Here is a 12,500-nt window from a genome sequence, read left to right on the forward strand (position 1 = left end):
CCATAGCCGAAAAATTCTGTCTGTCTTCATGCCCCTCGTGCAGCCAACAGGCGGCAATTGGGGGAGGCGGTGGCTGAGTCGGTAGAGAGGTGGCTTGCAGTCCTGATGGACCCAGCTTCGAATCCCGGCTAGGACTGGGGACAGTTTGTGGATTTGAATTTCACTAAAGCAGACTTTACTGATCTACCAGATGTCCCGCCGCCATGTCGTAAAAATACCCCCGCTAATACAGGTACACCAGTCCTGTATGAGACAGTCCTAGCATGTAATCAATATGGACGGTGGGTGTTAGCGCCGAAGTGGTGACATGTGGAGGTGTAGGAGGACTACTGGGCCCCAAGGAGGACTATTGGGACTTGGGAATAGGCCCTGAAGCCGTTGCCCAGAGTCGGAGACGAAAAAAAAAAAAATTCAACTCACTTATCTCTTCCTATCCCTTATCTAGTTGTCTAGCCATCAGCAAGAGTTCCCCGATATTCCTCTGCCAGTACTGTCTTGCCTTTTATGTTTCTCCTTCCTTCCCAAACGACATACATTATCATTCCCTTTCATCCTCTTTGGTTGTGTGTGTCCTACTGCCATCGCATACAAAAATATTTCACGTAACACCTTCCAACTGCAGGATGAGAAGTGTTGGCGAACTTTTGCTCAAGGCTGGAGATATGGATGGTGAGGATGGGCAAGGAAATATACCGGACCAGCTTACAACTCTGACATCCACATCTCATTCTGATTCGGAATTTTCTGTAGATGAATAAAATCGTCTGGTGGTTGTCGAAACTCAATGGAAATATCAAAACGGTTCTGAATGAGATATAACCACAGCCTAATTAATTTACTCCTTCATCTCATTCCTTCACCTCCTCACCTCACTCCTTCACCCCTTCACCTCACTTCTTCACCCCCTCACCTCAATCCTTCACCTCCTCACCTCACTCCTTCACCCCCTCACCTCACTCCTTCACCCCCTCACCTCACTCCTTCATCCCCTTACCTCACTCCTTCACCTCCTCACCTCACTCCTTCACCCCCTCACCTCACTTCTTCACCCCCTCACCTCAATCCTTCACCTCCTCACCTCACTCCTTCACCCCCTCACCTCACTCCTTCACCCCCTCACCTCACTCCTTCATCCCCTTACCTCAATCCTTCACCTCCTCACCTCACTCCTTCACCCCCTCACCTCCTCATATCGTCGTTCCCTGCACATAATTGCTTCATTATGCCAGGACTAAATATTTCATTTCCCCAGCTTATTACTTCACCTGCTCGTTGCCTCACTTCATCCTCACTCCCTTGCTTCATACTATCATTAATCTCTGATCATACTTCTTCCACTCTTTTTCCATGTTCTCATTTCCATTCTCTCTCTCTCTCTCTCTCTCTGGCGTCATTGTCACACTCTTCCTTATCTCCCTTCTTTCTTACTTCTTTTCTCATTACTGCACCTCTCCATTTTCTTCCCTTCCACTCCGTCTCACTCAGTTATATTACATTCCCCCTCCTCCGTGTGTGTGTGTGTGTGTGTGTGTGTGTGTGTGTGTGTTTCAATGTCATCACTCCTTCAGCCGTTACTTTCCCTCTCTCTCATTCCCTCACTCCTTTACACTCATCCTTCTTTGCTCCTTCACACTCTCCCTCCCTCCCTCCTCCCTCATACCACAACATCTCCCCACCCTATCACCCTCTCCGCTCCCTTCCTCCCTCTCTCCCTTCCGCCCCCTTCATCCTCTTCCCCACTTTCCTCATTCTGCCCCATCCAATATCCTCACTACACCCCCATCACCCCCTACACCCAGCTACCCCTGAGTGTATCCTTATTGCCCACACACCAGGCCATCACCATCTACACCCCCAACACCACACACTAGAATAAACACACTAACACACACAATGACAAAGTACACACAGACAAAAAACACACCGAACCCCTAACATCAGACACTAAAATGAACAGAGTAACATACACAATGACAAAGTATACAAAACACACACACACACACACACACACACACACACACACACACAACTAACCTCTAACATCACACACTAGAATAAACACACTAACACACACACAATGACGAAGAACACACACACACACACAACCAACCCCTAACATCACACATCAGAAAAACACACAAACACAGGCAATAACAAAGACCAAACACAAAAAACAAAGCCAGAACTACTTAGAATATAAAACACCAATAAAGCAACTTAAAACAAGAGAGGAATGAACGATGGGGTGCGGGCTGATGCAAGAGATAACCCAAGTGAGAGGTATAAGGGGGTGATAAGCAGATTACATAGAGTATTAGTGGAAAAGCAAGTTAATTAGACCTTAAGGGTTGGGAGAAGTTGGCCAGTGATGAGTAAAATCGTCTAGCGTTGGCCAGAAGGAGTATGATAAACCGTCTGCCCAAATTTCACCTTTTTAGTCCGATGAGGTGATTTTAATGTCATTGCTCTTACTACCAGACGATTTTATTCAGCTTAAGATAGCCCCTTTGTAGTGGAATTAATGAAGGTAATATTAAACCCTCCCAGCTCGGAATTTTTATCTTGAAATGAAAATAAATGAATAAATAAATAAATGAAAATGAATAATATACCTTAGGGGTTGTCTCTGGAAAATGGATGTGTCTCCTGGTACCGTCACGGAGAGAGAGAGAGAGAGAGAGAGAGAGAGAGAGAGAGAGAGAGAGAGAGAGAGAGAGAGAGAGAGAGAGAGAGAGAGAGAGTCATAAATGTGGTGCTGGAAATATTGCATCAAGCTTCATGGTCTCTCTCTCTCTCTCTCTCTCTCTCTCTCTCTCTCTTATTACCCTCACTGCTTCAATAACACTCTCTCTCTCTCTCTCTCTCTCTCTCCTACGGTCTTTTCCTATTTCCTCCTCCCATTTCTTTTATATCTCCTCCCTCCTTCCTTCCCTCTTCTCATACTCCCCTCTCTACCCCTTCTTCCCTCCTTTCTCCTTCTCCCCTCCTTCCCTCTTCTCAAACCCTCCTTCCCCCCTTCCTCCACCTCTTTCCCTTCTCCCTCTTTCCTCCTCTCCCTCCTTCCTTCTTCTCAAACCCTCCATCCCCCCTTCCTCCTCCTCTTTCCTTCCCTCCTCCATCATAACTTCTGTCTGGGTTTTAACTACGTCTCCACCACCACCACCACCACCACCACCACCACCATCATCATCATCATCATCATCATCATCATCTTCAATACCCTATCCTCATCATCTTCATTAACCTCAATAACCCTTCCATCTTTAATTCCTTTTCATTACCCACCATCATAACCTGTATTTTCCCTTCATTAACCTACCTTAATATTATAAGTCTTTAATAACGCTATCATTATTATATTTATTTACCTTTCATCATCTACATTCATCCTATAACACCATCATCATTATTTTCCTTTAATTATGCGTATTATCTTTATTTTTCCTTTGACCTGACTCTTCTAATTATCACTGCTTTGATATCATTAGACTCATTATAATTTCAATTTGCCTCCATTTTATTATGATTTTATTTGTTTCCACATTAAATATTTTGTTCTAAACTTCTTATCATCATTATGAATGTTTCAAAGAATTTCCTTGCAATTTATCTATCTATCTATCTATCTATCTATCTCTCTCTCTCTCTCTCTCTCTCTCTCTCTCTCTCTCTATATATATATATATATATATATATATTTTACATCTATTTTGCTATCGGCATTTGTTTCATTCTACCTGAAGGTCGATGATGATAATGATGAATGATGATGATGATGATTACTGTTACTGCTGTTTTCTTGTTATTATCATCACCAATATTATTACTGTTATTATTATTATCTTCACTCTACTATTACAGTATCACCATTTATTAAGCACTTTATTTTAGTTACCGTATCCCCATTATGTTTACTTGCTTCCATTTCCCTACTGATCTATTTCGTTCAGCTTTTACTTATGGTTTAATACTGTTTTAACTGTACTATAATTATTGTTTATTTTCCTTTATTTACTAAATCGTCCCCCTTTTTATTGATTTCTTTGTTTTTGCTACCATTTCGAAACCTTGACTATTTTCCTATTTATGTTTCTTCATGGTTTAAAGATTTGTAGATTTTTAATGTACTTTCATCTTGTGGTGTATTTTTTAACTTTATTTACAGGGTGTTTGGAAAATTAAGTATAATTAGTTTGGGGGATATTTAAAAACAAGGAGAGGTTATGCACAGACATCAATACCCCTTCACTACAGAGAGAGAGAGAGAGAGAGTCAGGTAGTAAGAACAGCCCAATAAAATACGTCACTGGGTTCAAGGGGGTACTTTTCCTATCAATATAATCTTTACTGGCTTTAATTCCACTATCAGCACTATCTCTACGACTGACTCTCCTCTCTTTATCTTTTATTAATCTCCTTCGTACCATCTTTTTGTTTCTCATTTTATCTTTATCAGCCTTTATCACTCTCAGATCATTTGCTCAGGTAAGGAATGTACTCTTATATTTAGTGGTAATAATGGGTATGGCTAGGTCTTATATTTCGAAGTCTCACTGAAAGTCTTAATATAATCGTGTGATGTTAGGAATTAAATAAGTAAGACGCTACAGTACTGAAAGGCTTAGAAGTCCACAGATATTCTCCTCTACCTCACCTGCTTGCTCCACACCTGTCCCTTCCACCTCACGTCCACATCTCGCTTCAATCTTACCTTACATCAGCATCACTTGTTCCCTGCCTTCACCTTCTCCACTACTCTCATCCACCATACTTCACCACACCTTATCTGCCCTCGACTCCACACCTGTTCTCCACTACCTCTCCTCCACCTCAGAACTTTGAAAATCTCCATCTCACCTCTCCACCACACCTTCATCTCCCCCTACCTTCGCATCTCCACCTTACCTCCACAACTCCATTCCACACTTATCCACATTCTCTTTTTGTCCTCCTCTACATGGCTTGCATTGTCTTCCGTTTTGTCATAAATTCTGTGCTTCTTCTTCCTATACCATGTCTTCAGAATCCCCCCCCCCCTCTCTCTCTCCACATACTCCTGGGCCATTCCATCTTGCCATCATTTTCTCCTTCCATCCAATTTCCTCCTGTCTTCATCATTTCCTTTTCCATTTCCCTTCTCCTCTGTCATTATCATCTTAGTCTCTTCCTCGCCTTTCGTCTTCCTCATCACTCCTTCTGTCTCTTCCCTCTTCACTGCTTCATTTCTCTTCTTTCCTCCACCTTTCCTTTAACCTGTTGCATTCGGTGATAAATTTTTAAAAGTTTGTTCTTGTTGCTTCCAGACGATTTTACTCAGCTTAAGAATGACCTCTCATACTGAAGGAGTTAAGGAAGGCTGCGCTTAACCCCTCCAGTTAGGAAGGTCTCTCCTAAGCCGAATAAAAGCCCCTGAAACAGAATAAAATAAAGACGATTTCTGAGTAATGTGACTAACTTTATTTCGCCTATTATGTCTTTCTCCTTCCATACCCCCGCTAACTTCTTCTTCCTCCTTTACCCAACCTTCCTCCTTCCATCATTCCTCTTCTTTCCTTCCTTCCTTCCTCTTTCCCTTATTTGCTGTTCCCTCTTCTTTCCTACTTTTTCCTTCAACACTTCCTTTCCTTCGTCCTTCCTTCATGCTTCTTTTCCTTTCTTTCATCCCTTCCTTCATACCCTCTGATCCTTCCTGTCTTTCCTTCCTTCCTCCTTACTTTAGTTCTCTCCTTCACCCACCCTTCCCCTACATTCAAGTCTTCCTTTCCACCTCCTTATCCTTTCTTTTCCCTTTCCCTCCCTTTCCATTTTTTCCTCCATCTCCTCCTTCCTACTTTCCTCTCCTCCTTTTTTCCTCCTCCTCCTTCCTTCATTTCTCTTCTCCCCTCCACGTCTTTCTCTTAACTTTCATACCCCTCCACCTTTCCTCCTCCATTTCTCATAGCTCTCCTCCTTTCTCTTCCACACCCTGTTTCTCCAAATGTCCTTCTCTCCTAAAGGCTCTTCATCTCTATGTTGAATCACCTCATTTCCGTTCTCTCTCTCTCTCTCTCTCTCTCTCTCTCTCTCTCTTTCATTAGTTCCTCCAAATTTTTCATGTCCCAGTCTTTTTTTTTTTTTTTTTTTTTTTTTTTTACACGTTTCTCACTATTTTCGTTTCCTTAAGCTTTCGTTCGTTGTCTCTGCGCATCGTTCGTGTTTTTTGTTTCGTGGGACTCGACAGAAAACGGAGTTGGTTGAGAATTTAATCCCTACAGACCGATGACGTCATTTATCTTATATAATTCGAGACATCAGACGATTTCATTCAGTTTGGCAAAAGACATTGGTGGTGGAGGGGTTACTGTAGGCCATCACCACAGCTACCACCACCACCATCATCATCACAATTACTAACACTACCATCATCATCACAGCTACAACCACCATCATCATCACAGTGACGAACACCAACACCACCATCACCACCACAGCTACCATCACCACCATTATCATCACAGCTACAACCACCACCACCACCACCACCATTTTCTGCTGAATAAAATCGCCTGTTCGAAGCATCAATGAAGTAACAGACATCAGACTGTAGGTGTAACCTCTCTCTCTCTCTCTCTCTCTCACTTGACACCACCACTGCAGGGGAAAGAAGTGGTTGCAGACAGGAGATAGACAGATAAATATATAGATAAATACAGAGAGAGAGAGAGAGAGAGAGAGAGAGAGAGAGAGAGAGAGAGAGAGCATTAAGGTGATGAGACCAGGAAGACAAATGAAGCGCAAATGAACAGAGAAGGAATGACGCAAACTGGAGAGAGAGCGTATATGAAAGAGATGAAAGTGGGACATAAAGAAAAATATTCATTATCCTTCACTAAGACTCCTCTTCCCTTCACAAAACTAGACACACACACACACACACACACACACACACACACACACACAAACACACACAAAATCATCTTCCCCCCCCCCTCTCTCTCTCTTTTATATCGTGTGCTTGCGTGCCTTTTGCCGCGATACACTTTGAAGTATTTCCTTGTGTGCAAATTCTGAACACTGCACCATGAAATATAGGTACACGTGTATGTACATAAACTGCAGGTACACACAGCCTCAAATACATACACATTCACACGCACTCTGATTCAACTTGGTAACTTTAGAAGTGAGGCTCAGTATAGGCTATATCGCGGTGGCTGAATCGGTAGAGAGGCGGCCTGCAGTCCTAATGGACCCAGGTTCGAATCCCGCTTGGGGCAGGGGACAGTTTAAGGATTTGAATATCATAATGCAGACTTTACTGATCTACCAGAAGACCCGCCGACATGTAAAAATACATCCGCTAATACCGGTACACCAGTCCTGTACGAGATAGCCTTAGCATGTATTCAATATGGACGGCGGGTGTTAGCGCCGAAGTGGTGACATATGGAGGTGTAGGAGGACTACTGGACCTTGGGATAGGCCACTGTCCCCGAGAAATAGGCCCTGAAGCCTTTGCCCAGAGTCGAACACATAGAAAAACATTACAGTACATACGTGACTGCAGTACATATGAGCAAGAATACACTGACATACCTGCCTACCTACCTACCAACATACATACATACATACAGAGACATGCATAAGCGCACACACACACACACACACACACACACACACACACACACACACACACACACACACACACACACACACTTTGAAGTACTTCCCGACTTGCCTTTGATGGTAATTGAGTATTATTTACAGAGAGAGAGAGAGAGAGAGAGAGAGAGAGAGAGAGAGAGAGAGAGAGAGAGAGAGAGAGGCATCCCCAGGCAAATCTATGTACTCTTGGCAAGTAAACAGACACGACCAACACCATCCTGGGAGAAAAAGAACACCAAGGATAAAAATGATACGCCGGCGACGATGAAGGAGGAGACGAAAAAAGGTGTTTGAGGACGAAGAATGGCGGGAAAACAGAGGAAGATGACATGAAGAAGGGAAGAAAAGGGGAGGAAGAAGGGGGGTAAATGGGAGGAAGATGGGAGGAAGAAGGGGGGAAGAAAGGGAGGAAGATGGGAGGAAGATGAGAGGAAGATGGAAACAAGAAAAAGACAGGAATATGAAAGAAGAAGGAGAGGAACATGAAAGGAAGAAGGGAGAAGACTTGACAACGAACAGAGGAAGAAGGGAAGGAGGAAGAAGGGAAGAAGATGGGAGGATGAAGACAGGGAAATGGAAGCAAGAAAAAGACAGGAATATGAATGGAGAGGGGAGAGGAACATGAATGGAAGAAGGGACAAGACTTGACAACGAACAGAGGAAGAAAGGAGGGGAAAAGACTGAAACAATAAGAAACCAGCGTGAAAGAACGGAGAAAGAAGAATGCTTTGGAATGGGCAACGTGTGTAGACAGAATCGACTAGAGTTGATGCGGAAGGGAAGAAGCATGAGGAAAACGAAGAAGGGAAGAAAGAGAAGAATGCAGGCGGGAAGAAGGGAAGAGGAAGGATACTCAGGAGTCAAATGGGATGAAGGGAAAAAGGAATAAGAAGGGTACTTGGGAAGAGAAAGAGATAAGGAATGGTGGAGGGAAAGAAGACAAAGATTTGAGGGTGAGAGGAAGACAGGACGAAGAAGGAAGGAAGAAGAGATGCTGATGGGAGAAAGATGGGTGTGTGGGAAGAAAAAATGATGAAGAAGAGGACAGGAAGGGAGACAGACGAGAGGAAGATGGAAGAAGAGAGAACGACGAGATGAAGAAGGAAGGAAAGGAGGACACAGAAGGGAGTAAGATGAGGCAAGAAGGGACAAAAAGAAGAGTACTTTGTGTCTTGGAACCGAAAAAGACGAGACGGATAAGAAACTGACAAATGACATACGAGGGAACTGAGAAATGACGAACAGGTGACGAGAAAGACAGGTAATGAGTACGAAATGTGACGAAAAAGGTAGTTAATGAGTACGAACAGGTGACGAAAAAGGTAGTTAATAAGTACGAACAGGTGACGAAAAAGGTAGTTAATAAGCAAGAACAGCTGACGAAAAAGACAGGTAATGAGTAAGTACAGGTGAAAACAAAGGTAGCTAATGAGTACTTACCGACGAAGATGCGCAGGTCATAGTTAGTTCCGATGGGTGCACCTGCGTAGGAACGTGCTGGGAGGAGGGTGACGGAGGGAGGGGCAAGGGAGGAGACGGTGAAGGAGAAGGCCACGGCACCAGTACCCAGACGCTTGACTAAGGTGTCCTGCGGAGAGAGAGGTGAGGTGTTAACGCTGGGGTACCTATACAGAAAACGTTCACAGAGGTATACGTTGTAGGGAGGAAAATATACACACACACAGACACACAAATGCGCTGAGAGAGAGAGAGAGAGAGAGAGAGAGAGAGAGAGAGAGAGAGAGAGAGAGAGAGAGAGAATGACAAACACGCGGGAAGCGAGGGACACACATACCTATTCAAGTACACACACACACACACACAAATGCACTGAGAGAGAGAGAGAGAGAGAGAGAGAGAGAGAGAGAGAGAGAGAGAGAGAGAGAGAGAGAGAGAGAGAGAGAATCACTGACACGCGGGAAGCGAGGGACACACATACATATGCAAGAACACACACACACACACGCACAGAAATAACGAGCGACACGATACACCCCCCCCTTACACACACAATACCGAAGTGGCTGTAATAACAGACATACACGTGATTCACACCCCGTCTCAAAGCCTAACAACATACCTATGAATACCTGCCCCGGAGTCAAATACCTGATTGGCTCCAGTATAATTGGGTGTCGGAAATATGATCACCTCTCTATATGAATCCTTTGCTGTGATCATACATTGTCTCTTTTCAATGCGATGATGTCTTTTCGTTTTATTTTCTGCCACTTATAGATGTTTATGGTGCTAGACTGACGCCTTCACCTGCTGGCACCAACATGACTGGGCGGTGGAGCTGCCTGGTTATACAAACGTTCCCTAATCCCCTCCCTATCCACAGAAAGGAGGATGGTGGACCGCTGAGGGCAACGTCTCCCTGCAATCCACTGGGTTCACGTTCTGATGAGGCTGGGGTTCCAAATAATAATAATAATAATAATAAAATGATACTACTACTACTACTATATTCAGCTTAGGATAAACTGTTCCAAATGGAAGGTTTAGATATAACTCTCATCTATCCCTATAAGAGGTCCTTCCTGACTCGAATGGATTGATCTGGTGGTGGTGTGATTAAATAAGCAAATAAATAAACGGCTAAATAATAAAAAATAAATACACCGCTGTAAAGGGGTCCTCCATACTCTACCAAAATGCCAGACGATTTTATTAATCTTAGAACCCCCTCGTAGTGGAAAGGTTCAATACTACCTCTATCAAGCCCTTTCATAGAACGGCGATTGTTATTTTCCGGACGATTTTGCTCAGCTCAGGATCTAGTCCCTCGGAGTAAAGGGGCTAACACTGGAGTACTTAATTATAAATGGGATTACATGAGTCACGATTAAAATTTGTAACCACTGGAGTTACGATGTGTCTTACGTTTCTTATTACTAGTTATGATCCGAAATTACCTGAGTTACAATCTGTGCTGCGATCTATATTGCGATTGAAGTTACGATTTGGCTTACTCTACGACCTGACTTAAAATTTGGGTTTCATTTAAGTTCCAATCTAAGTTACCATATAATTTAAGATGCAAATTATAATGAAGTAATTGAAGTATATATGGAATCCTGCGAGTGAGGGTGAGGTGCAGGGGAGGCAGGGCAGTGGCGGTGTTTTTTAAAGTTCACTAATGAGCCCCAGTGATGGCATTATTGGCTTGATTATTATGAATAGCCTAATTAGTGCTAACAACGGGGCGCTAATTGATTATAGACACGGGAGATATTATTTTTACTGTTATTATTGTTATTATTATTATTATTATTATTATTACAATCATTACTACTACTACTACTACTATGTTCTCCATGTTGCTATTGTTGTTGTGAATGCTTTAGTGTTATCATCATCAGCAGCACCATCATCATTAAACTACTACTACTATTATTATTATTATTATTATTATTATTATTGCCCTGCCAACGAAGCTGGACGGAGGTTATATATTCACCTATTTGAGTTAGTCTGAGTACAAAACATTAAAAAAAAAAATGCGTTATCAGATTTCACTGCAATCTGGTGACCAGTGGATCAAGGAATGGTTAATTCGATTCTGAGATGGATGCGGATAGGGACGCGAAACAGATCATACATTCTGCTGGCGTGGGTGAAGGAATGCGCTGCCTGAGATTGCGTAACAAGGCAGGCTAAGACCGCAGAAATAAATGATTATGCGAGACTGTAAAAGTATTCGTTTCGTTGGAGGAAGAATTACACCAGAAAAATCGTAAAGTTTATCGGCGTTGGCGGAGGTGTGATGTGTGAGTGTTTTATAGTTATTATTTGTGAGTGTTTTATAGCTATTATTTGCATCACTCATGGCAGAGAAGATCCATCCCAGCTTCGTAAACTTTTTTTTTCTGTTACCATACATAGAAACACCATTAGCTGACCAGACGGCAAGCAGGAAGCAGAAAAGCCGATTATGATTTTCTTTTCCTATTTTTTTTTATACACACAGCACCTCTCTCTGTACACATGCACAAGTAACTATCTCAAAACCAAAGTCAAAAATATTATATAGTAACCCGGTCGTCTGAACATCCATGAAGGCATAGATCAAAGCCATGACGTCACCAGTCTCGTCGACGTGAATGATTGCCCGCCATTACCATTACAGATTGTTATGGCTCAGGGTCATGATTTACTTCCTGTGTGTGTGTGTGTGTGTGTGTGTGTGTGTGTGTGTGTGTGTGTGTGTACTGACATGGTCGACCCCCCCTTATAACCACACCAATAACAACAAATAACAACAGCAATAAACACCGTCCTACCATAACCAACATTACATCACCACCACCACAACCACCACCACCACCCACAACAACAACAACAATCATATAAAAAACAAGGGGTCATAAACAACGGCTTCAGACACACTAATCGCTATTATGTCTTTCGGTCACGGAAAACTCGACCTTGACCCTGACCACAAGCCTCTGACCTTCCTGGGAATTATGAGATTTGGTTTTAGGATTAAAGAATATTGGATTTTATTATATACGAGTCTGTTTCATGTTTATTTCGGGTATCACACACACACACACACACACACACACAACACCTAAAACTCCATCTCATTCTACAACACATACACATACTCAGTGCGGCTTCTCGCTTTACCGTCACACACTAAGCCTTCCAAACTGCCACAAACAGTCCTTCGCTTCCCTATCACCACAATTACAGCACCTCACTCTACCACCACCATTACCAAACACAGTCCCTCACTCCACCACCATCACCACCAAACACAGCCCCTCACTCCACCACCACCTCCATCACCACCAAACACTATCCCTCACTCCACCACCACCACCACCACCTCCATCACCACCAAACAC

At 43.1% G+C, this 12,500-nt stretch overlaps 1 protein-coding gene across 1 annotated transcript in view; it reads right to left on the bottom strand.

Moving 5' to 3' along the window:
* Positions 1-12,500, bottom strand: part of LOC145393509 (arrestin homolog) — a 217,683-nt gene that overhangs the window by 64,266 nt on the left and 140,917 nt on the right. The window contains exon 4 of the mRNA XM_080267642.1: positions 9,085-9,232. Coding sequence (XP_080123768.1) covers positions 9,085-9,232 — 148 coding nt within the window. The remainder of the gene's footprint in view (positions 1-9,084; positions 9,233-12,500) is intronic.

Source organism: Coenobita brevimanus, chromosome 24, assembly GCF_032717465.1.
Source record: "Coenobita brevimanus isolate Jiangsu-jjx chromosome 24, ASM3271746v2, whole genome shotgun sequence".
Lineage (NCBI taxonomy): Eukaryota > Metazoa > Arthropoda > Malacostraca > Decapoda > Coenobitidae > Coenobita > Coenobita brevimanus.